Raw genomic sequence first — 27,873 nt, 5'->3', positions numbered from 1 at the left:
CGGGAGGGATATTGTTCCACAGGGTAGGTGCTGCCACTGAGAACGCACGATTCTAAGGTCCAATAAGGTGACACTGTTTAATACAGGTAGTCCTCAACTTAATGACCATTTGTTTAGTGACTGAAGTTAATGGTGGCACTGAAAAAAGTGACTTACAACTTGGTCCTTGCACTTATAACCGTTGTAGCGTCCCTGTGGTCACATGATCAAAATTCAGGTGCTTGGCAACCAGCATGTACTTATGAAGATTGCAGTGTCCCAGGGTCATGTAATTGCCATTTGCGACCTTCCCAGCTGGCTTCCAACAAGCAAAATCAATGGGGAACTGCATGATTCACTTAATGACTATATGATACGCTTAATGACCACATGATTTACTTAACAACCGCCACAAATGTCATAAAATCAGGTGCGGTCACGTGACACCTCACTTAACAACTGCACCACTTATTGATGAATTTTCCAGTCCCTATTGTGGTTGTAAGTCAAGGACTACCTGTAGAAGGCACTCAGAGCCTGCTCTTTCTGCTAGATCTAGTGGGGCAGGCAGAAACGATAGGAGAAAGTTGCATGTCAAAAGCAGCCACTACATGAGACTGTTCACTGGGCTACTTACAGTACTTAGGGTGAAATTACAGATTTTAATTCTAGGGCTGGTAATTGTAACCCGATTACATCTGCTCAACATTTTTTGTGATTCAATTTGAAAAGTGAAAGTACTCTCTATTAAAAACACAGTGAAATGTTTAAGGTAAAATGACAGTCATTCCTGTGCTTGAAATTTAAGGGCTACTACACTCATGGCCAGGAAAAAAGTACATAGCATTTCAGCCTGAGTATAGTTTTAAGCAGCTTGAAGCTGATACGTGTACTGGGGAACTGGAATAACCAGTGCCACCAAACTAGTTCTGGTATTTGGGGATCTTTGTCTCTTCCATCACCTTTAATATGGAAAGGCTGTAGATATTGAGCTGCAAACAATATCTCATTTATTATCAATTTCCAGATTGGCCATATTAGTCACTTACTAATTTAGGTTTTGTTTTCTTTTGCCAAGAGAAACAATCACCCAACTTTGACAAGTATAAAGAATAAATGAAGCAGTGTATCAAATTTAGATTGCCAGATAACTTGTAATGTCTTATAGCCAAATGTAAAAATGATTAATGCTTATGCTATAATATAATGAAAAAGAAAGAACACAAACAATTAGCAAAGCAAAAACAAGGAAAGGAAAACAGAAACATATTACATTCAGCTCAATTTTTAAATATACGGTTAAAACTTCAGCATGTGGAATAATATTGTTACTTTTTTCCAGTATCCCAGTAGACAGCCAGTTCACAGAAGGAAAGTGAACACACATCATCAGTTCAAGATTGTAATCCTGAAGTCACATGATCTCTCCAAAATTGAAGAACAATTTTTTTTTTTACTTCACCCTCATACCTGGTTAATCCATATATCTTTCTATAATGATAAATTTCAAGTGTTTGGGATGTAATTCAAAAGTACATTTATATTTTTAATTGTTTGTTTAAAAAATACTGTAGACTTAAATCCATTCAAAACACATCCCAATATTGTCAACAGTTATGGAGTTTTAGACATCACTAATGCATCTGGATTAAATTGCAAATTCAGATTTTTTAAATCAGATATGCTGCCATTTTGCTGGGTAATCCAGATGCTTCTTGCAATAGTTAGATGGTTTATAAATTTGATTAGTTATAAGCTGATCTGAAATATTGATATTCCTACTTGCCTAATACTGCCCCTCCCCAAGTTTACCTACAATGTCCAAACTTAGATTGCCCCAGAATGTTAAGTTTATCATGTGAATAAATCATGCTTCTCTTCACTGTTTCCCAAATGTATCTTGCATTTAATGTAGGAAATACAATATAATTATTGCTAAAAATGGAGCCAAGCCCCGCTAAACAAGAGGAATCACATAGTAGATTTCTATTTTTTAAAAAACGTGTTGACATATTCCATATAAACATTTAAGTAAGAATATATGTCAGCTGAAAATCAGGAAAGTGAAACTTCCATCATATAATTTAGATAGAGAAAATCCAAGGATTTTTCCTTCCCATAAAAAGTTTCTAATTTTTAATTTTTTTAAATGTATTTATATTAGCATTTCTATGTCATTATACTCTAAGTGGCTCAGAGCAGTGTACAGTACACATTAAAAAAAATCAGGATTAAAAACTACATGGCAGTGATATATACATTATAGTTTATATAATATATACATGGCACTGATCAACAGGGATAGATCTCAAAACAGCACCCAAATGCTCTCTCCCCAAAACCAAGTTTTACTTCTTTATGAAAACACATTAGGGAGGAAGTAATTCTGTATGGTAGGACAAGCTGTTCTGTATGAGGGTATCATCCCTGAGAAAGCCCTGCAGTAGGGTTTGGAGATGGTTCCCTCAATAAGGCCTCTGCCCGAAATCTTTCTAGATGAGCAGATTTGCTCTGGAGTAGACAGTCTTGGAGATAACCAGGCCAGGAGCCATGTAGGACTTCAAAGGTGATAACTAGCACTTTAAATTGCATGTACAAGCTGACCAGCAGCTAGTACAACTTCTGAAGTACAAATATTTCATGGACAGATCTTTAAATGTCCGTTATTACTGCATGCTGAACCAGTTTAACCTCCTAGATGGTCTTCAAGGATAGCCCCATGTAGAGCAAAATGTAGTAGTCCAGCCATAAAGTGTTGAATGCCTGAATGTCCATGTACAGTGTATCCTGGTCCAGGAAAAGTTGCAGTTGATGCACTAGGCACAGATTGTGTGAAGACTTTCCTGGCCATGTCTTCTACCTGCTATTTGAACAGGAGCTGTAAGTCCTTGAGAACTCCCAAATTGCAATTCAGCTCTACCTAGCTAAGCACAATCTTGTCCAGAAGCAAAGCTGACATAGGAATCAGAAGGATTCTGCATCCATAGCATTCTATCTTGTTAGGATTTGGTCTAAATCTCTTCCATTCCAGACCTTAACAGCCTCTAGGAACTGAGTGCCTTCACTGCATCACCTGTCTGGCCTGGGTAGCAAAGTAATAACATAGCAATATCTCTGAGTAAATACATGTCAGCCTTGTGAGGTAGTGCAGACAGGAAGCATGCCCAGATGAACTAATTCTATTTTACTGTTATATTACATGAATAAGTCTGAAAGTACATTTCTTCCCTGTTGCCTTTATAGCCTAAGAAACTAGGGAAGGTTCCTTCTGAGATGTTTGCCATGCCCACATTCCTGCTGTGGGCTAAGCTGCCTCTTATCCAACTGTTGCCCTGGCTCTGGCTCTTCTCCCTCATTGCCACATACCATCACAATACACCAATCTTGAAGTAATATTGATTTTTACAACTTATTCCATAAATTCAGTAGGATGTTTAACCTATTTATATCAATTTTGAATTGATGTAAGCAATTTTATATATTTACTTCCATGAATGATGACCATTTTCATAGACATAAAAAATCAAAACAACCAATAAAATCCCCAACATTTCAAATTTCCATAGAAACACTAGAATCTGTATGAGGTATATGCATTATTGAGTTATCTGATATTTTACTAAACGTATTGATATTATCAGTAAGTGTTGGTATAGAACCTATGTGATTATCAATAAAACATATCATTGGCATACAGTAACAGATTATGTTCAACCCCAGCTGTTGATATACCCAAGATACTTTTTAGCTGTGTAAGACAGGTCATTGGTTCCAATTAACATGGTATTACATATTAATGCAATCCATATTTGCCCAAGACTTGTTTCAGAAATTATTGAAGGCCCATTTTGACTCCAAGGAGAACATAATTGCAGATTTCAATTTTCTGTCCAAGATATAAATTGTGCATGATGGATAATCAGTGATAGTATCATCTGTAATTTATGTGCCAGAGGCATCAGTTTGACATCAATTTAAAGAAATTGGATGATGAATTGCACAGTTAGCAAGGTTTGAACCAGCCTTAAAAAACATGGTTGTATAGGCCTAACTGAAGGAGGTTGGAAAAACCTTGTTCAAAAAGACTGTTCTAAATCTCCAATAGTATTGGGACAAAAAATTAACATATGTGTTATGTTGCTAAATGGGTTTACCATAGGATCAGGGGTTTTTCTTCTTTTCATACAGTTAAGTTCATAGAAAGATAAAGGTTCAGCTAAACAAGTTGGCAGAATGTGTGTATGTATGTGTGTCTATATACCCGCACACATACTTATACACACACACATATACCCCCCCCCAATATATATATCCATTATCAGCTCATATCAGTCTACTGCAGGATGAAGCCCTCTTCAGCTGCTTTCCAACTGCTTTGGCACCCAGCAAGTTGTTTCCTGTTAACAACTTTGAATTGAGTTATATCATAGCATAGTGCTTCTTTGGGAATTTTCAGGGCCTTTTAAGGTCAGTTAGTATCCAATTGAGGACTGGAGTGTGTGTGTGCTCCAACACACTCCACACACACACTTGTATGTAATACTTGATAGTTTTGCTGGGGTCTATATTATATTTATATATCTGTTTAACTGAGGATCAAGATACTACAAAATAATTCAGAGTTGTCTGCTGTGGAGTTGAATAGAAAGTATACTTGGTTGTATAAGATTTAAAAGTCACAATATATCCACAGAATTAAGCTTTGATATATATTCTTGCAATACTTTACATGAACAGTAAGTAAATTTAGATGAAATACTATGGTAGTCTAATAATGTATCCAAAATCTATTTGATTAAAATCTCCAGGCATAATTATCTGATGCATAGCCAAAATACAAAAATGTTCAAAACATCTGTGTATTATAATTGGATAATCTTTAGTGGAACCATAGTAGTTAATATTTATAAAATGTATTTATTAAAAGACTTAATCACCAATATTGTATATTTTATTCATTTTACAGGTCTTGTATATTGACCCTAACATGGTGGTGCATGGAATATACCACAAATCATATACAATAATTAAATAGCTCATGAAATAATAATTCAATAAAATCAGCAAACCAGTAAATAAATAGGTACCCAAAACCTTATTGTGGGCTAGCCTGTTGAAATGGCATAGTCTTCAGAGATTTCCTAAATGTGAGAAGAGTCAAGGCCAAACATACTTTTGGGATCAGCATGTTCAAAATGTGGAGTTAATATTGTTAAAGCCTGACACTTGTTGATACATCTTGTTTCTCTCACGTGAGAAGAACTCTTAAGAGGTGTTCTTTCAATGACTAGATGAATAGAATCATGCCTGGGAAGGCAGTTGTGCTGGAAAGGGCTTTATAGGTAGTAACTAACACTTGAATACATCTGAAATCCTACTGGCAGCCAATGCAGTGACTTCAAAATAGGTGTAACTGTACTGTAGTGGTTTTCTCACCTGACAGCCTGGCTGTTGCATTCTTTACCAGTTGCAGCTTCCAAGTCACCTCCAAAGGCAACTCCATGTGGAATGGCAGTAATCCAATTGTGAAGTGATCAGGGCATGACTTACTGTTGGACAAGCTCTTGGTCTAGGAAGGGCCATAACTAGCATATCAGCAAGAGCTGGGCAATAGCCCTTCTGGCCATAGATTCCATTTCTCAAATTCAGCTGCCCACCCTAAAGAACCATGGATCAAGCTTACATGGTGTGAGAGTGCCTGCTGCAAGAGTTCTTGCTGCAGAGAACCCTAGTGGGCTCAATGAGGTCAAACTAATCCTAGATTGTAACAGAAGATATTGTGTCACTCATAACATTTGGGTCTGCCCAAATAGTGTCCAAAACCCGGTAAATATGAGTGACTATTTACAGAATACTCTGCAAAACCAGCCAGATGATCCACAGGCTCTTTGTCTCACCCATACTTTTCTCTAAGGGCCAGATCACCCTGCCAGTCTTCTCCATGGCATCAGGATCTAAGAACTTCATGCAGAATTTAGAGATGAACAAACACAATCAGTGGAAAAAGAATAATTTGGTTCCTTTTTGTTTAGTAAAGCTGCTAGATGAGCTTTACTAAATAGCTTCTACTTTTGAACAATCTGTGGAGGCAATTCTGGAAAAATTAATTTTTTTGCTTTTAATTTGAGAGATCCCACTTGCTACAATAAATAGATCTCAAGAGTCTCACAATGGTGGGACTGCAGTTTTAAGCTGAGTGGAAGTGAGAGGCAACATAACAGCTTTGATTTTAACTTTACAAAGAATCATGCATATTTATTTAAAAACAAGATGTACCCTTTTCAGAGGAAATATCTATCCCTTAATATCCTGAGTATCATTACTTCCAAGTTAGTTAGATGTGGGCAACAGTGTGTTGGCTTGCAAGGTAGGCTCTGTATTAGAGATATACAATATGCAGTATATTTATTAAAAAATAGTAAAAGATACCTCAGGTTCTATCATTTTAGGTGATTTACATTAAAATTACCAATCCAGATGATGTCTTAGCAATATAAACTTAGTGAATTAGGGCACTTCTGGAGTCATTTTTTATTGAATAGGGTTTTGTGTAATTACTTGTAGGGAAAAATGTAGATAAAATCTTACGACTATTATTTCTGATTTACAAATTAAGCTACTCCAGGTTTAACTTTCACTGCAATTTTTCAGTTATCTCTAGGTAAAATCATAGATAGAAAAGAGAAAAAGAGGGATCATTCAGATATCCTGTTGGCCTCGGCATGGATAACCCAGGAACTGCTTCTCAAGGAAGGAACACTCAGTCTGTCCCCAGCCCACTGCAAAGGCAGTTTCCCCTTGTAATGCCTTCAGGTTTCTGGGAGCACAAGCAGGGCTGTGCTGCCCATCTGATGGGCTTCATTTTGTTGCCTCTCTACAGTTGCCCCCTTCCCTCCAGGCTGCTTGTCCCTTTCTGGCTTCTGTCCTTTTCCATGGTGAAAGTCAGTGAAAGCTCTACTTCTTTTTTTTTAAAGAGTTTCTCTGGAGGACTGGTGACATGGTGGACTTTTTTCTTTTTCTTTTAATTAGGTGAAATTGATAAAAGTTCTGCCAGTTTCTCCTTGTAACCCGAATGACTGGAAGGGAGGTAAACCATAGTAGTTTGTTTTTGTTTGTTTGTTTGTTTGCTTTCTCTGTTGGTCCATCAGTAGACACACCATAGAGATGGTATCAGATACAAGGAGGAGTGATTGGGTGGGGTGGGGGGTCATACCAAAGGTTCATCCATATTTCCTCAAAGACTCAGCCATGGAAAGAAAAGTGATTGCTGCTTGGTTTCCCAGCTTAGGTCAGAGGCATAAAGAATCAGGGGAATCCACTGATCGGGGCTCATGGTAGCTGCCATCTGGGCAAAACACTGGCCAGCTGAAGATCAGATTGAAATACAGACCACGACTCCTTCATCTGGCTGCATTTCCAGCAGATTTCAGCACAGGAAACAAGCTGCTTTAGGTTGCCTTGCAGAAGAGCCTAGAGAGAGAGAGTGACAAATCTCCATGTTCCATATTTTATGTATTATACTATATTTCAGTAATTTTTACGTAAAGCCTTCTTTTGCTTTAGCCAGTGCACCGTTACTTTTAGTTCCTGCTGTCAGTATAGCTGGAGATGAAGATAAACAATGTGTGGATGGCTTATTTATTTATTTGGGGTTGTTTGTTGTAGTCAAGACCCTGCAGGTTACCATCATAACAAGACCAGCAATAATAATAGGGTACAATTAAAATTACGTGACAAATTATAAGCAGTCCCCCTAATTTACACCACAGATAAATCATAAAATAGTCAACCCCAAAGCACTAAAAAATAGATGGCGATATCTATCATTCAAAGGCCCTCTTCAACAAATCTGCTTTTAATGATTTCTTTAAACCTAGCAAGGTAGGCACTGATTGGATTTCAGGGGATGGGATACAGAAAACATTTGTAGGCCTCCATCTCTCACAGAAAGGGGACTACTAATTTGGAGCTCTGCAATGGATGGTTGTCACTGAGTGGAGGAGACAGTCTTGCCGAGGCATGTCGGGTTTCAAACGTAAAAACAGCACTTTGAATTGCGAATGAAAGATAACAGGAAGCTGTGCAAGGCCCAGAGCTTAGATGTAATGTCCTCATGTCAGCAAGTACCTGCAACGGCCAGGTCACTTTTCTGGACTAACTGAACCTTCCATATGGTTTTCAAAGGCAGCCCCCTGCCTCTTAGAGCGCGTTACAGTAGTCCAGCTCAAGGGTGGCGAGAACACCAGTCACAATTGTGAGATCCTCCTATCCCAGGTAAGCCTGCAACTGACCCACTAGCCAAAGCCGGGCAAAGACTCCCCTGATCACGGTCTTTGCCTGCCCATCTAGCTGTAGCCATGAATCCAGGAGGACCCTCAAACCTGCTATCTCAGGGGCAGTGCCACGCCATCAAGACACGTTTCTCAGGATTTGGAACGCTAACCTATATGGTTTAATCTTTTTCTTTTATAGTTAAAATTTGGGAAGGCAAAAAGATTATGAATGTCTCTCAATGCTGTATGTTAAAAAAGCGGTGTCTGTCTCTGCTGTATCCCCAGTACTGAGAACAACATATTAAGAACTGTGGATTTGGGTGGGCATGGAGATTGGATAAGCTAATTATAATACAAGATTTGAAAGAGACCTACACCTGATTTGCTATAGATGTTTTATATGTATTGTTTCTAGTTTCTAATTACTTTTTTTTTTTTTTACAAAGGAAGGGGGCAAGGGAAAGTACTTTAGGGCAATGTGGCAGAAGTTTTCAGAGTTGCTATATTTAATTTCCAAGTCTATCTTTTTCTTTTCACCTTTTTCTTTTTTCCATTTAAAAAAATACTATGTCAGTTCATAACACATTGATCCTTTAATGCTGTATATGTATATGTATTTGTATATGTATGTTCTTGAAGATGTGTTTAGCATAATATTTTTTTTAAAAAAAGGCCAGTGGAAGTTCTTAAGTAAAGAGATACTAAAAGCATAATCCCAATTCCAATTCCAGCAAGGGAGATAAAATGGAGGACAGTGGAAGAAGCAAATAAGGCTGTAAAAAAAAACCACAGTGAATATCTGGGGAAAAAAAGGCACGTAGAGAATATGGAAAGAGAGTCAAGTCACAAAGGAAGAGTTCAGAGAGTAGACCAGAATTATAAAGCTGGTGTCAGGAAAATGAAAGTTCAGAATGAGCTGAGGGAAAGTTCTCAAAACTACTCTGGATATTTGGGATAGGATTTAGTTTTATGGAACTATTTATATGGACCTCAATGTATTTTACAACCTTATTTCAGCTGTCCTCTGTCTGATGTTCTCCAATTATGTTGGACTACATACCTACAGTCCCAAACAGCATATCCAGTGAGAATTATAGGTGGAAGGAAGATCTCCCAAATGCACAAAGTATATTCTGAACATTTGAATGAACTACTTAAATATTTTTATAAACATTATGTTGACATAAAACGAAGTTTGTTTTCTAGAGTAGCAGTGAAATATTTGTTGCTAGGTAACATGGTAGAGCTATATTGCTTTATTTGGAGAAAGAACAGATTGGTTGCTCTTGGCAGCAGTGACATATAAAAAGTATAAGAAGTTTTTATTGGGATGGCTTTTTACATTCTGTGCAAGCAGACAGTTGTTTTTATAACATATGAGAGGAAGTACTTTTTTTTCTTGAATAATAGTTTTCTATCAGTGTAATGGTTTTTGAATACTCCAAGTAGCATGGATACAACTAAGGCTGGGGGAAAAAAGTGTTATGTAAAAGCTTTGCTTGACCAGAGCCATGTTGATGACCATGGCATATGGAAGATTATGACTAGGTATGTAAGAGAAATATGGGGTAAAGTGCATGAATTAAAGTATGAAATGAAAAAAAAAAAGATATGTTGTATACTTGTGAAAAATTTTCTTAAACAATTACATCTGAATTAAACAATTACATCTGATCTAATATAGTAGAGTTGAGTTGATGAGATTGTGTGCATGGGGAAAGTCTAGATTTCTAGATGTTTGCATTAATGAAATGGCTAAAAATAATATCTCAAAGTATGACTAGATTGCACTGGTGGAGAATATATTTAGCTTAGGGTTGAATTGTTGTGTCCTTAGAATTCTCTAAGCTTTGTTTTCTTCTTGCAGATGTTTCATTACCAGATTAGGTAACATCATCAATACTCTCACAAGGGGAAGTGAGGTTTGTTGGTTGGTTGTCCTACAGCCTTGTGTAAGATTGGACAGGATGTATTGGTTGATGGTATTGTTTCTTGTTTGATTGACATATTATTGTCTGGTGCTTATTGTGATCAGGTGCTGATTACTGCTTATATGGGTGTGGTTAGCAGGTATGTAATAAGGGAAGGTGTGCTCTGGGATGTTTGCCTCTTTCTTTAACCTTTGATTGGTCCTTTTAAATGGCTCACGAAAGAGTTTTTTTTTTTTTTTGTATGTTTGTTGATAGCTATTGGACTGCCAAGCTTCTAAGAATTCTCTTGCATTCTTAGACATGGCTTGATTTAAAATGTATAGGGCTTTCCAGTTGAAACTGTGATTGAACAGTTTCTGGGCTATGAAATTAATTTCATAATGTCTTCTGATTGCCAATTGATGTTTATGGATGCATTCTGACTAACTTCTACCTGTTTGTCCTGCATAGTGTTTTTCATAGTCCTTACTGTAAATGACTGTGCTGTGAATAACTCCCGTTTTGTCGTCTTTAGTTACTGAGTCTTTAGGTTTGCTTTGGAGGGACTTTGTTTTGTGTAGGCTGTGGTGATGCCAAGCGGTTTGATGTATGGAAGAGGTATCCTTTTTGTAGGTTGTAATGGTTGGTTGGTTGATTGATTGGTTATGTGGATAGACACTTTTTAATGAAGTTGCGTGGGTATTACATTGCAAGATGTTATATAAATAGACTATTTCTGCTTTCTGGTGTTCTGGGTGACTGCAATGCATTTTTGCTCATTTGAATAGAGTTCTTATGCAGCTTCTTTTGAGTACTGTTGGGTTGTTGCTATGGTAGTTGAGTACTTGGTTAGCGTGGGTTGCTTTATAATGCATTTGGATTTGTGGTTTACCATTGTTTTCTCTGCTAATGTGAATATCCAGGAAGCGTAGTCTGTTGTTCTCTTCTTATCTTGTGAAATTCATTTCTGTCAAAGGTGTTGTTGATTGTCTTGTGTGTGTTCTCTAAATGTTTATTTCTAGTCATTTTATAACTAGATTGTTACGGCTGTATATGAAATTAGAAATTCAAAGCTTGGTGATAGTTACATGCTACTCTCAAGTGGTGATAATAAAAAGGCCACAGATATTTTGGGGAAAAATTGTACAACATTCAGAATGAATCCAGGAAAAATGTTATTCTGGTAGGTGATGTGAATGAATGAGTGGAATTGAGACAGCAGAGTACAGAAAAAGTGATTGGGCCATTCAGGGGTCCAAGAATAAATAAAATAAACAAATTATTAAATTGCTTAGGAAAACAGCTGCTGTTTTTCAAATATATGATTTAAGTTAAGTCTGTTCATACAAACATACTGTATGATTGAAGAATGAATAAGTAAGCATGATTGATTTGTTTTTGATGAAAGGTTTAGAGAATTACTGAAGGATGTAAGGGTGATGAGAGGTTCTAAATATGAGGCAAACTATTAATATAAAGGATGGATCTTTGAGGAAAAATAGATATGGAAATAAAATTAAGAAATGAAATAAGGCAAGATGGTAAAAATAAATTAAGAAATAACATCTGCTCCAGAAGATACTGATGAATTGTAAATAAATATTTTGACCATTAAAAATCTCAACATTTAATTGCATACAAATTTTCAGAGTACTGATGACTTGAGGTTACTCTACAGTCTATAAGACTAGCTAGAAAAGTGTTTCTCAATCTTTTTGTTTTTTTGTTGATAGTAATCTAAATTTACATACTATGTTGTATGCCACCCTTGTTGCATTTGCTGCTATTATAACTTGCTTCGGGAATTATAATGGTAGGTAGGACTGACCTTGGAAGATGGGGAAGAGCCGCAGCCAGGGCAATGGAGGCAGCTTAACCCACAGAAGGAATGTGAATGTGGCAAACATCTCAGAAGGGACCCTCCCTAGTTTCTTGGGCTATAAAGGTGAGGGGGGAAAATGAACTTTCAGACTTGCAAGATTCTGTTAATGTAACCTCACAATAAAGTAGAGCTGGTTCTTCTGGATATGCTACTTGTCTGGACCAGCTCGCAAGACTGACAGGAATGTTTATTGCAGCTATGAATTGAATTATTGGAGACAATGAAATGTATAAGGACCTAAGGTTATGCGTAAGGGAAGTATTTACTTTAGGAAGACATCTTTTTGCAGTTATAACTTCAATAAAGATGTTGCAAATACATTTGCAACTTTCAAAATTGCTTAATGCTTTATTGGTGTATTTCCAGTTTCAAATTATTACAAAACAATTGAAGAAACAAACTTTCTAAGATTTAATTTCTCTTGTCACCAAATGGAAAGCCTGGGCTTAATGAGATTTATATAGCCTTTTAATATTAGAGTACTGGAGACATTCTCATCTTTCCTCAGCTGTCTCTAATTTATCCCTTTTTGCAGTTTTTTTTGTTTGTGAGGGCAGATAATCCCAACTCACCCAGTAAGACGTTAAAAATTAGGATTACTAGAAACTTTTTTTGCAATTTGAGGGTACAGGTAATCCTCACTTAACAACCATTTGTTCAGCAACTATTCAAAGTTATAATGGCACTGAATGAATGGCAGTTATGGCCATTGCAGCACCCCCGCGGTCATGTGATCCAAATTTGTGTGCTTGGCAGCCGGTCCACATTTATGACTGGAGTGTGTGCTTCATCTCCCCCCACCTGCCTATCTCCTCCCCATCTCTGCCCTTTTGAACTGATCTTAAACTTTTTCAGTTTCACAAAATGGCCTACTTGAATTTGTTCTGCCTAATGCAAAATCTTGTGTTACCCCACCTCTTTCTAGGGTAGGGTTAGTTACTCGGTGTTGGAAAAACAGTTGCCTGCAAAATAATAGTGTTATGCCATATCAGAACTTTAAGTGAGAATTGATATGCAGAAGGAATGATGTCCTGAAGGCCAGAAAGGCCTCAGCAAAATTTTCCCCCAAACAGCCAAATACATACAACATGGCTGAATATATCAGGAATGGAGAAGGCTAGTGATTTATTTATTTCTCCTTTCTGTGTGAAGTGGATGCTAAGAGGATTTTTGTTACTCCAGCTGCTAGAGTTCAGGAGATGGGGCACTAACTGTCTAATCGGTTTGCACTCTCCTGTTGGTTGGCTGGGGGGAGCATTGATTAGCTCATGGTATTCTCTGTGTATTTGCAGCATTTTGAGATTGACAGGAATGATGGATTCCATGCAGAGCTTCAACATATTTTGGAATGATTTGCAAGTAGAAACAATGTAGTGTTGGATTTATTTATTGTTTTTAAGGGCAGTTGGTATTTTGGAATTTTGGAACTTTTTAGGTTGTTCTGTTATTTTTAGATTGAAATGTCTTCTGTTTCAAATGATACAGAGTTAAAATGATTTGAACAGTTGTGTGATTGGAGTAGCGGCTTATTTATATGAATGAAAGCTACAGTTTCTCTAAGAGGACCTGCCCATTTCCCATTGGCATCTTCCCTGCATGCATGTATGAAACTTGTATTAAATAATGTAAATTGGATATGCACTAACTAGTTCAATAATTGCCCTGTAATTAATGGAGCTCAGCATTAATTTACTTTCCAAACAGAACAATCAATTTAATGTTGCTGTTCATAGTGAAATTATGCATACATAAAATCCTGAGAGGTAATATTGAATACTGAATAAATATCTAAATTACACTGTAAATTTCTTGTATCTTATTCATTATTAATCATAGCTCTAACAGTGAATTTTATATTGTAGTGAGTAATTTTGAGCCATTCTACTTTAGACTCAGGAAAAGATAATGTGAAAAGTTTTATAGATGTTATTGATTAATATTCCTAACTCTTACTTTTAATTATATAAGCTTTCTTCATTAATAAAACTGTCAGTCTCCCATAGTGCATCAAGAGTGGGTGCATTTCCTCTTTCAAATACATTTTAAAAATATAATTTTCAATTAGCACACTGATTTTCATGTACTGTAGAAATCAGAACTGTGCATACATATGAATGTAGAATTTTGTAGCCTTGCTACCAAATTCTTATTTTATTTTTTTAATGGTAAGTTAGAAGTAGTAAAGAACAGGTTATCTTTATTATTGATGAAGTCTTCTTTCCATATCTCTGACTTGTTGTGGATTTGGTTTAGACAAAGTTGAATGGGAATGTGTATTCTCATGTGCGTTAATTATATAAAAATTTAGTTGAGCTACATGGGCACATCCATGTAGTTTCATAGAAACAATACTGAAGTGATTGCTGTTACATTCTTCTAGGATATTAATCTCCATCATATGCCACCCTAAGTAATCCAAATGCTAACCATAGATAATTAAAGATAGAGCAAACATTTTAGCACCAACACTGACACAACATATAGAGTCAATGAGGATGCAATTTCTTCCCTTTAGGCATAGAGAGGACAACAGTAGAGCTTCAAGTCCACTCAGTAATATATTGCACAACATGACACTATTTTGTCTGTACAGTATAATAGCAACAATTTTTATTCAGCCTCATGCTACATTCTTTATAATAGTATAGAGTGGACTTAATTGGTCATATTGTAGCATGAGAGAATGCATTCCCCTCTCTATTTAAATATTATACATTTTTAAACAGATTACCATGATGTCTTACCTAAAAATAAATTGTATAGTTTTATTGCTTTTTTCATGTTGATACATTTCAAATCTTTGACTTTAAATTGACCACACTTGGAATACTGTCATTGATCTGCATACTGTTGGGCCACGTTTAATTCTGTTCCTGATCTTTGGGCATATTTCCCTTTGGTAGTTTTATTGGTGCTGGTGGTATTTTTTCTTTCTTTCCTTTAATTCATTATGAACACTTATTAGTTCAGATTCCTTTAATTTTTCATGTTGTGAATCCTACTGAAAATTACCATGTGTTATGTTTTACAAGTTTTTTGTTATGTTTGAATGTAACATTCTTTTATTATCCATTACTGTCACTTGTTTACCATGTTCATCTTGAAACTGAACTCTTACAAAATCTCTGTTCTTGAGTAGTTTAAGTGATATTGTATCATACCATAATATCCTCATTGAGTGATACAATGATATTGTACATATCTCCTTTCATTATCAATACCTTTCCAGCAAAAGTACAATTTATAGATTTTTTTTCTTGATTTTATCTCCTTTTTAGATACTATTGTCTAGTTATATTTGGAATTTTTTTATAGAAACTATATGGTAACTTTCATTGTTGTGCTTGCTCTCTGGATATAGTTACCAGATCACGGAACTGGATACCAGCTATAATAGTCCAAAATTCTCATGTGAACAGATCAATCCCAACTTGTTTTTATGGCTTGTTAAGTGCACTGAACATTCCATTTTTTCCCTATTTGGGTATGTACCCAAGTCATGTATCCCTTTCAGGTTCTGCCAAAATGTTCAGTATGAATTTTCTTTAGCGTGCTTGACCATAATGACTGTGAAATTATTTTTGAAATTCTAGAATAATTTCCCATTATTCTTGAGCTTTATTCTAGATTGATTATGTACTATCAAGTCGTTTATAACTCCTGGTGACAACATAGACAAATAGATACTCTAGAGCAGGGGTGTCAAACTCAATTGCACAGGGGGCCAAAATCCAAAACACACTTTAGGTGGCGGGCCAAACAGGATAAACATTTATTGAACACACTAAAACTAAACTTTTAAAACTTTTAAACTTTTAAAACTTAACTTTTTTGAACATAAATATGAATAAAAACAGACAGGAATATTATTCCGGAATAAATCAACTCAAACCTTAAATAACTTATGATATTTTGCTCTCCAAAATATATCCTGTCTAAATTATACAAGTTAGAAATAAAGTAAACGTTAAAAGAACAAACATTCAAATTTCTTTACTCTTATGTCATTTTATATAAAAAATAAATTTTAAATATCCCAAAAGATTTTGCTCTCCATAAAAATATATCCTGTTAAAATTATACAAATTCAAAATATGAACATGCTGCATAACAAAACCTGGAAATATAAATAAAATTTGTGCTTTTCAGCAATAACAAATCAAATCATTCAGTTGTCTTTGCTCTTATGTCATTTTATCAGAGCTGGACACCTGGCATCTTTTTTTGGCAACAAGTTCGTTTATATTTGGTGTGAGGTTCTGTGTTGTGGAGATTCTCAGGATGGACTGCAGGTGCTCATCAGTGAGACGACTCCTGTGTGCTGTTTTGTTAGTCTTCATCACTGAGAAGAGCTGCTCACACAGATATGTACTACCAAACATGCACAAGGTTCGAGCCGCATGTAGACGGAGCTGGGGCATTTCTGCGGGAATGGAGTGAATAAACTGTGCGGGCCATGCAGTGTCGTACTTTGCCTTCAGTGTACCATTACACTGCAGCTCAATCAGCTCCATCTGAATCTGCACAGGTGTGGTTTCCACATTGACGGCAAATGAGTTGCAAAGCAACTCAAACTTCTTTTTTTGTTCTTCAAAGTCACCAAAGCGCCGTGCGAACTCAGTGCGCAGTGCACTCAGTTTATCAGCAAAGTGCGTATTTGGGAACACCGTTGTGCCGACTTGGTTCAACATTACTTGGCAACAGGGAAAGTGGGGCAAGTTGCACTGGTGCATTTGTGTCTCCCATAAAAGCAGCTTCACTTGAAATGCCTTCACTGCATCATACATGTCAGTGATCATGCGGTCACGTCCCTGGAGCTGGAGGTTTTAGGCGTTGAGATGAGCTGTTATGTCAACCAGAAATGCCAACTCGCATTTCCACTTTTCATCCCTAAAATTCGTGGAGTCTTTTCCTTTACTGTCCATGAACTGACAGATTTCGTTGCTGAGCTCAAAAACTCTGTTGAGAACTTTTCCCCGACTTAGCCAACGCACCTCTGTATGATAAGGAGTGTCAGCAAACTTTGAATCTATCTGCAGTGAAGCTGCAGCATATAACTATGTTCAGAAACTAAAATGAGAACTTAAATTGGCTAGCCAAATTTGCTCCAAGGGAGCTACTCACAAGGAGCAAATTGGAAATGAATTCTGTGACAAAACTTTCTAAGAGGATTCATGACAGAAAACCTAGGATCAGCGCTTCAATACCTTAAGGTAGAAACAGAAGGGATCAGTCTGAGATAGGAGTAGGGTACTACCATAAAACAAGAAATTTCCCATATATGTATTATGCTAATTTACTTCGATATAACATAAATGTTGTAGTGATGGCAAGATAAAAGAAGCTAACTTGATACATTTATGGCAGAATACTAATGGTGACAATAGATTACAGTCCAAAAAGTCTCTAACTAAAATAGTGGTCAGAATACAAAGAATGTTATATTAATAAATATATGTCACGCCGTGAGAAAAAAACATATTTCTACAACCTGCACCTTCTAAAATGTCATAAGCTTTCTTTGGGGGGGGGGGGGAATCCAGGTTGAAGAAATTCCAAAGGTTACTCTGGAAAAAGTCAATGACCAAATAGTGAGTTCAACATTGACTATTTGTTAACTTCGTAGCACTTGATTTCATATCTAGGATGTTAATAGTCTTGGTTTTACATATATCATGTGCATTACATCCTCTAATATAGTTTGCAGTATTCTGTCATGATTTAAGTCTAAAAAATGCAGGTAGCCAATCATAGCACTTGCCAATTTTGGGGGGTTTATTTTCTTTCATTAACAACCCTCCAGGTCCTGCTGTGCTGCCTCATTGTGGCAAGGGGGGGTGCTCCTGGGAGGGGTGAGCGAAGAAGAAAAGGAGTGTATGCCAAGAGTATATATTCCCAGCAGTATATTCCCAGCAGGATCACCCAGGATGTGAAGGTCATCCCAGCTGCCCAGCTAAAGCAAGCAGGCACCTATATTGGGCAGCAGCAATATAGGAAGATGCCAGAGGCAGAAGATCATTTTACTGACAATTAATATTATCAGAGGCATTTAATCAGGCTTATATTGCAATTATACTAAAACCAGGTAAAGATCATACCCAATGTGCTAATTATCATCCCATTTCTCTGATTAATGTTGATACAGAGATCTTAATAGCAGTGCTAGCAAATAGGTTATAGCAAGTGATACTGTTTGTTATTAAAAATGATCAAGTAGGATTCATAAAAACTAGGCAAGCAGCCGACAACATTAGGTTAGTTGTAGACTTAATAGATTTGAATAAAAATAAAGACCAATTTGTAATTCTATCTTTAGATGCAGAAAAAGCTTTTGACAAAATATATAGATAGTACATGTTTGCTGTATTAAATAGGTTTGGATTTCCCTTGAAATTTATAAAATGGATTAAGATACTATAGGAGTCGCCCACATCTGAAGTAAAAGTTAATGGAATTCTTTCTGCTACTTTCCCGTTATTTAGAGGAACTAGACAAGGATGTCCACTTTCACCTTTGCTTTTCAATATCTGCATGGAACTCTTGGCTTGTGCTACTAGACAGCATAGGGAGATTTACAGAGTAGTACATAATTCAGTTGAACACAATCTGGTTTTATGTGCAGATGATTATTCTTTTGTTTATTACCAAACCTCATACTACTATTCCAGTGTTGATGCAAATGATAGATGACGTTAGTTAAATAGCAGGATATTCTATCAATTGGTCTGAATTGGAATTGATGCCAGTAGGTGAAAATTTAGTTACCCATCCATTTAAGAAATATCAATTTCACTTTTCCATCTACTGCATTTCTGCACTTAAAAGCTATGGATAATAATCTGATTTTAGTTCTTTATGCGCATTTCTATGACAGGTTATTTATTTATTTATTATTTTTGAAACATTTATTTTTCAGGTTTTAAAAATCAGTTTGCTTGGCCATAGAAAACGTATTTTGGCCTCATTGGGAGACCGGATTCACGAAGATCCACCTCAGAAACCACCACGTTCTATAACCCTCAGGGTAGGTTCTATCAAATCTGTTTTAGTGCCTTGTAATATCTGAACTGTACATTTTAAGTCATAGTATCTTCCAACACAAAGAGAGATTATTATTTAATAACTGGATCTATCAATAACTGAACTGACTTGTTTGATTAGGGAAAAGACAACAAGTATATTCATTAGTGACTGGAAACTCTTTATGGACTTTTTCCTGAAAATGGAAAAAATGAACTGGTGATTTATGGATTCGATGACTAGAAAAGATAAAATATAGGAAGAAGGGAATCATGAAGTAACCTTAAAGAGGGAGGACAGATGATAAATTTATTTCTAACTGCTGTAAAGATCAGAAGCTGCTTCTTTGTACTTGTTTTTTCTTTCTCTTTTATTTATTTATTCACCACTTTTATTTACTCTTTTCTTTTTCTTAAATTTGTATCATTTTTAGTATTGTGTAAAATTCTTAAAAATTAATTTAAAAAAAACCAGAAGGCTAAAAATGTGAGGGCCTGCTGGACCTAGGGGGAAGGGCATTCCACAGGGCAGGGGTTGCTACAGAAAAGGCACATTTCTCAAGTCCCGCTAGATGGCAACATTTAAGAGAAGGGACCTGGAGCACGCCCACTCTAATCAACCTGGTGGAACAGGCAGATATCCTGGGGGAGAGGTGGTCTCACAATAAACCATGCCATGTAGAGCTTCAAAAGTGATAACTAGCACCTTGAATTGCACCTGGAAAGGCACAGGGAGCCAGTGTAGCTCACACAAGAGTGGTATAAGATGGGTAACGTTGCTTGCACTGCCACATTCCAGACCAATTGTAACTTCCAGATGGTATTAAAGGGTAGCCCCATATAGAGTATGTTGTAGTCCAACTGGGAAGTCACCAAGGCATTTATATAACTACTTAGATATTTTTGTGCACAGTATTAAATATTCATTTAAACTCAAGTCTTCTATTTTTCTAAGCATTCAATTTTTTTGTTAATATGGTGATCTGGAACCTAGCCTTATTTAATATCTATGTCATTGCCAAGCCATAAAACATCATTTTCATATTTCATGAACTGATATTTCATGATTACCCTGATATTTTAATATGATTCTTTGCTACAAGCTCAACCCTAGTAATGTTTATATAACAGATGCCTCCTATGATTGAAATACAATTTTAATTTTTTATGGAGATTGGAAAAAGAGGTTTAGTTGCTTTTATTTACTACTTCTCTTCAGATAATAAAGACAGCTATTACAGATTACAAACTACTCTTTTTCTTTCCAATATAACTTTATCCCCAAGCCATTTTTTCCAAATTAAAATTATATTACAGGACTGCCTACTCCACTAGCACTGGCCCAACCTTAGAGCAATTAGAGAGAAGCTGCTACAAATTGCAGGTTTTTGGGAGGTTTGGGGGCTGAAGCAAGAAGGCGTTGCTTTTCTGTGGCAGGACCAGTGCTGTAGAACAGTCTGTCAGGGGAGGTTAGCTCCCTCCCTGCAGACATTGTGGAAATTTCTGAAAATGGAATTGTTTCAGAGGGCTTTCCCCTGAGATTATATAGGATACCACCCTTTACTTTTTATTATTTTGTTTTAGGCTCTATCCCTAGCAAAGACTAGTGATTCTGCAAACTGTGAGGTCTCTCACTTCTGAGGAAATGGGCAGATAGATTCTACTCCTCTAGAGAGCAACACAGAGAAAAGAAAATTGAGAAGAGAAACTTGGGAAAGATAAAGGGGCTGTGCAACATATTGGAAGGGTTATTTAGGCATCTGCTCACCTTTGACCCACATAAGGAACTAGTTTTAAATATCCTCAATAACATCTCCAGCCTTCACACCTATTGAGATCTCACTACTTGCCTGTAATGACAAACTGAATTGGCTGACAAACCACTTCCATCATGACCATTTTAAAATTGTTGTATGGTTCAAGTGAAATTTAGTACCTGTTCATAAGCGCCTTACTCCATGCCCTACTCTCTGTGGCAATATTTGAATACTGTGAAAACTCTTCAGGTGCTTGAAGAGCAGTCGTTGTCATCAGTGATAGCTTTATGATTATTGCAGGTTTTATTGCAGGTTTGAGAATGAACAACTGTTATCTGCTGCTGCCAATTGTATCTCAGATACATCATCAGCATTAAACTTCTCTACACCTGTCCCCAATCCCCCGGGTCCCTTACCTCTGGTGATCCTAGAAAAAGAAGTGTGAGGTCTGTTTCAAAAGCAGAAGACTGGAAAAGCTCCAGGTCCAGACGGTGTGACTACCTCATGTCTGAAAGCTTGTGCGGAACAACTGGCCCCCGTTTTCAAGTATATTTTTAATAAATCGTTGGACGGGTTATGTCCCTTCTTGTTTTAAGAGCTCAACAATCATCCCAGTTCCTAAGAAATCCTCCATTAGTGAGCTGAATGACTACAGGCCTGTTGCACTGACATCTGTGGTCATGAAGACCTTTGAGAGGTTAGTGTTGGCTCACTTGAAAGCCATCACGGATCCCCTGTTAGACCCACTGCAGTTTGCTTATCGTGGAAACAGGTCAGTGGATGATGCTGTTAATATGGCCTTGCACTATATTCTGCAACATCTTGAATTTCCGGAGTCTTATGCACAAGTTCTTTTTGTGGACTTCAGCTCAGCATTTAATACTATTATACCAAAAATCCTTTACAACAAACTGATCCAGCTTACTGTGCCTGACCATACCTGTAGGTGGATAATCAGTTTTCTAACAGGTAGGAAACAACACGTGAGGTTAGGCAAAATTACATCCAGTACCTGGTTAATCAGTACAGGTGCCCCTCAGGGATGTGTGCTTTCCCCGCTGCTTTTCTCCCTTTATACCAATGACTGCATTTCAAAAGACTCTTCTGTTAAAATCTTGAAATATGATACAACTGTCATTGGTTTAATTCGAAATGGAAATGAGTCAGCATATAGACGGGAGGTTCAACAACTGGTCTTGTGGTGTGGTTGTAATAACTTGGAATTGAATACGCTTAAAACCATGGAGAAGATTGTGGACTTTAGGAAGAATCCTTCTAATACTCCTCCCCTTACCATACTCAACAGCCCAGTATCAGTGGTAGAGTCCTTCAAGTTCCTGGGTTCTATACTTTCCCAAGACCTGAAATGGACGCTTAACATTACAGCCATCATTAAAAAGGCACAGCAAAGGATGTTCTTCCTGCGGCAACTTAGGAAGTTTAAATTATCCCAGGAGCTCTTGGTACAGTTTTACAGGGAATCATTGAGTCTGTTATCTGTTCCTCTATAACTGTCTGGTTTGATTCTGCAACCAAACAGGACAGACTCAGACTCCAGCGGATAGTTAAGTCTTCAGAAAGGATAATTGCAACCCACCTGCCTTCTATAGAAGAACTGTATACTGTGAGGGTCAAAAGGAGGGCAGAGAGGATATCTGCAGACTCTTCCCATCCTGGATATAAACTCTTCCAACTTCTTCCTTCAGGACGGCACTACAGAGCTCCATATGTTAAAACATCTAGATATCGGAATAGTTTTTTCCCTTTTGCCATTGGTCTGTTAAACACTACGTGACTCGATATGTGCTGGACAGTGGCTTCTCCCTTTGAAAAAGTTATTTTACTGTGTAGTGTTATTGTTTATTATTTTTCTGTTGCTATCCAAATGCACTGTTGATCTTGTTGTTCGTCACCGAAGACAAATTCCTTGTATATATTTTATACTTGGTCATTAAAGTATTTTGTATTGTATTGTATTTGTATTTTGTATTAGGGAAATTTTATATTTATTTATTTATTTATATATACATACATACATACATACATACATACATACATACATACATACATACATAGACTTATCCCCACCTATCTCCCCGCAATGGGGGACTCTGGGTGGTTTACATCAAATTAAAACAATAAATACATGATTAAAATTTATAAGAAGACAAACACATCTACACAGATAGAAAGAAGAGAAAAAAATCCAAGAGGCTGATGGAAGCCACACTAGGCCTCTAGGGGGCTAGCCAACCCCATTTCTGACAACCTCCCTCCCCGTGCCAGGCCAGATGGCAGAGCCAGGTCTTAAAATCCCTCCAAAAGGCTGGGAGTGAGGGGGCCTGTCTCACCTCCGGGGGCAAGATGTTCCAAAGGGTGGGGGCTACAGCAAAGAAGGCCTGCCTTCTGGACCCCACTAGTTGGAGTTCTTTTGCCAAGGGGGTCCAGAGCATGCCCTCTCTGTGAGATTGGGTGGGATGGGTTGAAATCGTGGGGGCGAGGGGTCCCTCAGGTAGCCTGGCCCCATGCCATGTAGGGCTTTAAAGGTGATAACCAACACCTTGAATTGGACTCGGAAGCAAACTGGTACCCAATGCAGCTCACGGAGTAAAAGTGTTATATGGGTCCTTCGGACCCCAAAAATAGCTCATGTGGCTGCATTCTGGACCAGCTGAAGCTTCCAGATTCTCTTCAAGGGTAGTCCCATGTAGTCCCATTGCAGTAGTCTGAGAGATAACAAGGGCATGAGTGACCGTTTGAAGGGCATTCCCTCCTGCAAACTAGTCTTTTCAGCAATATAAGTAACTCCTTTACATTGTGTTGCTGTGACCTCTCTTATATGTATAGTTATGATAATATTTAAAGAAAGGTCCTTAAATTCTGTAATAAGTGGGAATTCAGATGTTGAATTATCATTGTCAGTTTAAAGTGTAAAAACTTCCTGTAGTTCTGAACATTGGCCAGTAATAGAACTATTGTGTACCCAGATTTGATGGTGGGTGTTATCCATGTTACTAGCATGGATTGAAAAGTGCAGGTGATTCTTGCAGTTGCAGTTCTTGTATATTTAGCTAGAGTGTTGAGAACAGTGTTTATTTCATGCTTCCGCTTTCTTTCTTATTTGATTGCAGGAACCCAGTGGTAATCACACTCCTCCTCAGTTGTCTCCCTCACTCAGCCAAAGCACTTACACTACTGGTGGTTCCCTGGATATACCACACATTATCATGCAGGGAGATGCAAGGAGAAGAAGAAATGACAGCTATTTTGATGATATTCCCCGGTCAAAACTGGAAAGACAAATGGCGCAGGTAAAGTTGGGAAAGCAACTTGCTATTCCAGTTCATTAGGACTACATCTTTTAAACGCTTGTTTCTTTAGCATTATATTTCAGAAATTGGTGCCTGATTTTTCAGCTGAACTTGCTTCTTAATTTGTATCTTTTTACTTCTTTTCAGTGTGAGCACATTTTTTTTTCACCAGTGCTTCATAGAGTTTTGTAAACTTAAAGTTATTTGTATGTGAACGGTCCTGGGAAATGTGAATAGAATGAATGTGCAAAATAAAAAAAAAATCTGCTTGCATTTGAATAAGAGAACTTTGTTGTTGTTGTTAATGATGGAGAACTTATTTCTTCTATGACTGAATGATACAGCTAGGCCATCTGATAACTGTTAGCGTGGAAGCAAGTCAGATGTGCAACAACATGTTGCAGCATGGAATGGTCCATTCAGTAAGCCGTATCTTCTTCCACACTATTTTACTCTGTTGCACTTCCCTTTGGTTTTTGCTCTCCCATTGCTCTGTCAACAGTGCTGTCACTGAATACTTCACTGACTTATTTTGCTTTGTTTTCATTCTTCTTTTCTTCCTTGGGATAGTGGTGGTGGTGGTGGTGTGTGGTGGTGGTAGTTATCATGATGATTTGTTCTTATTCAAACACATAATGGAATATAGCATTGTCCTCTTCTGTGAAATAATTTTAAAAACAATCTTAGCAACAAACTGTCATATAAGTCATCTAAAATGACTTAGCCCAAACAGATTTGACAGGCTGTAGAATGAATCTGTGCATACAGGAGTGGTTATCATAGCATACTCTACTCATAAAAGAGGTGTGGATACTTTCAGCTTGTCTGAGTATGCTGTAGTTATCAAGGAAAGGGATATATTTTCTTGGAATAGGAGAGGCTTCACACATGTGAAATAGGTAGTACAGCTGAAATTAATTTGGGACATATAATGGGCATTTCTCATGAAGTTTTCGTGAATTGTTGGAACAAATTGGAACCGAAATGCAGTTCAGAATTCTTCTCTATTGAGATTATATAGATATCTGTGACAGCTTTTGTATTTTTTTTTTAAATCAAAATCTCTTGGTGGAAAATGACTTCTCAATTCGTTTTCCTAATTTAAACTAATTTTTAAATAATTTGGATAAAGAATTTGCGATGGATAGGCCAATGGGAATGCATCCCATCATCCTAAGGGAACTGCTAAGCTTCTTCTAAGACATGCTGTAGGTTTAGTTAAGAATATTGTCCTTCAGTAAATTTGTTCTTTATATTAAATATTTTTTTTAAATACACCATTGTTAATTCATCAGCTTTGAAAATCTATTCAATACTGGTATATTTCCATTATTTCCACATATACTGTATCTTTCACCACTCCAGCTAATTTACAGCTAATTTTTAAAATGCACCTTAAACTGCTTTGCTAGTGGAAAGGGGTTTTTTTTTTGACAAATATTTTTATAAAATTGGCATACAATTGACTAATTTCTGTTGATATGAGAGCAATTAAGAGAACATATAGAAACTGATATTTTTACAATTAAATTGCAGAATGTTAACTCTTCCCAGATGAACTTTTAGATAATCTGTGATGGGATTTGTTGAAGTCTTTCCAGTGTATGTATTTAATTATTTATATGAAATCAGTTTATTTTCCAGTCTTCAACTAGACATGACTAGCCCACTAATCACCTTAAAGCAAGCATATATATGATCAGTAAGATGTGCCACATTTCATTCTAAAGGGTAGTTGCATTTCTATCAGCAAAACTGCCCTGGGATTATGTATGTTATTCTCTGATGGTGCACAGGATGACAGAAGTCCGATCACGAACCATGTTGAATCCATCAGAAACTTTTAACACCTCAAAACAGATATGAAGAGAGTTGAGTTCAAAAAGTTTGATAGTGACTTGACATCCAATATGTTTGTTCAGATAAACTTTTCTGTCAACCTAACTTTGATTCTACTGCTTTTTATCTCTCAGTTTTCAAAAGAATGGCTTATTGAAAAATATTTTTTTCCTACTAAATTGGTTTTTCTCTTACCCTTGGAAGAATCTTTCCTAAGATATAAGTCAACTTTAAAAACTGCAAAGCACATTATGAAAGAGTTAACACTTACTGTAAAAGAACAAAGGTTAATGCTTTTGAATATCAGAACAGCCAATGCAAAATCTGTGATCACTGAGCAATTTGATCCTTGCATATTGTAATTGAGTTTCTTCTTTCTAACCCTTAATATTCTATTTTTGTAATTAATCATCTTTGACATCTGAGTTTCTTACTATCTGAAGAGATAGTGCTCACAAAATGTATAAAATAAAGAGTTTTTTAAAAGTTGTGTATTGAATATAAAGGGACAGAACTGTAAGCATTTTTTTTAAAAAAAAGGCTTCATAATATTTTGATTTGTTTTGATCAATAACTTAAGTTTGATATTTTTAAAGCTCTGGAAAAAGCTGAACAAACCTGAGTGTTCAAACCAGGCATTAGGAAAATCTGAAAAAAGCATGAATAGGCAGAGTTCTTTTAATATGTGGAAAAACATTTCATATCCTTTTCATATTACTAACTTGCATCAGATGTATTTACTTTACTAAATCCAATGCTAACTGATTGGTAACTGGCCAGATATGAGGAAGCTCTTGATTTAATATATTGAATGCTGGTTGTTTTTTTTATACCAGTGCCATGATCTCAGTTCTCTCTCTCTCTCTTTCTCTCTTTTTTAAAGCATTGTTCAGGTTGTAGGCATCACTCTGAATTCTGTGGATTTGGCACAGTGAACAACTACTGTTAAAATCATCCCACTTAGTCTTGATCCAAGTCTAGGATTTATTTTATGTATTTATAGAATTTATTTTCTTCAGCAAGTGCCAGAGAGAAAACATAATGTAGATTGTTTAGGATTACAGAAAGAAATTACTGAGCTAGATGATGTAATATCAGTTTTTTCATCTGTATTATTTGTAAGTAAAAGTTTGGTGCAGTACTCTTCCTTGAATATCAGTCTTGAAGTTGGTTGAAATTTTGTTTTGCTCAAGACCAAATACAAAGTATGAACTGTGATTTATGTAACTAAGTCTTTCTTGAATTAAAGATTATATTCAAGGTACCTGAAAACATAAATTTTTACCTGGAAACGAGGTGCTCCTAATTTTAAGAACATAATTGACAAAATTCAGCATTTGTTTTTATTTTATTTTATTTTATTTTATTTTATTTTATTTTATTTTATTTTCCCGGCCACTTTTGGGCTTTGTTATAAATATTTGGAAAGTAGAAGAATTTTTGCTTGCAGAAAGAATTGCTATACTTGATACATTCCCTTGACTATTTATTCTTCAGTTGATTATTTAGATATTAGATACCTCATAGAACCATCCAATTCACTAATCCTGATTTTTAAATTCTTTGTTGTTTTACCTGCCCTTCCGGGTGGTCTTAGCCATTTTATACAAACTCTTCTGGTTCTTTGTTTACAAAATGCAGCAACACACTAACAGATTTTGAAGAAAACTATTATAACATATGCTTTGTCTTTTGCAGCTGAAACAATAGTTTTAGAGTTGCTTCAGATGTGAAGTGCACACTGCTATGCTTACTCTTGCTTTGCTTTTAAGTTCATGAAGCTGAGCAGGTTCCCTAATGAAAGAAATTATGCATAATCTAGGGCCTCATTTTCAGAGGAGATATCTAGGTCAAGACAGAGAGAGACTATGCATAAGTATTTCCAGAGTCTGTTGTTATCAAA

The 27,873-nt window shown here is 36.5% G+C and overlaps 1 protein-coding gene across 13 annotated transcripts in view; it reads left to right on the top strand.

The window, feature by feature from the left end:
• The window catches only part of ANKS1B (ankyrin repeat and sterile alpha motif domain containing 1B), a 312,127-nt gene that overhangs the window by 253,966 nt on the left and 30,288 nt on the right, over positions 1-27,873 (top strand). For 6 of the 13 annotated variants that reach the window (XM_088141910.1, XM_088141913.1, XM_088141912.1 and 3 more), the window contains 2 exons: positions 18,961-19,068; positions 23,952-24,131. The exons of 3 other annotated variants lie outside the window; for them this stretch is intronic. In XM_088141910.1, the coding sequence (XP_087998036.1) occupies positions 18,961-19,068; positions 23,952-24,131 (288 nt within the window). The remainder of the gene's footprint in view (positions 1-18,960; positions 19,069-23,951; positions 24,132-27,873) is intronic. 4 more of the 13 variants (XM_025163800.2, XM_007420189.2, XM_025163795.2 and 1 more) reach the window with 1 other exon arrangement.

Source organism: Python bivittatus, unplaced genomic scaffold (assembly GCF_059951505.1).
Source record: "Python bivittatus isolate LINGU-HERP-01145 unplaced genomic scaffold, Pbiv_v1 ctg000330_np1212, whole genome shotgun sequence".
Classification (NCBI taxonomy): domain Eukaryota; kingdom Metazoa; phylum Chordata; class Lepidosauria; order Squamata; family Pythonidae; genus Python; species Python bivittatus.
The sequence above is the reverse complement of the archived record's forward strand: the minus strand, read 5'-3'. Positions and strand labels throughout refer to the sequence as shown.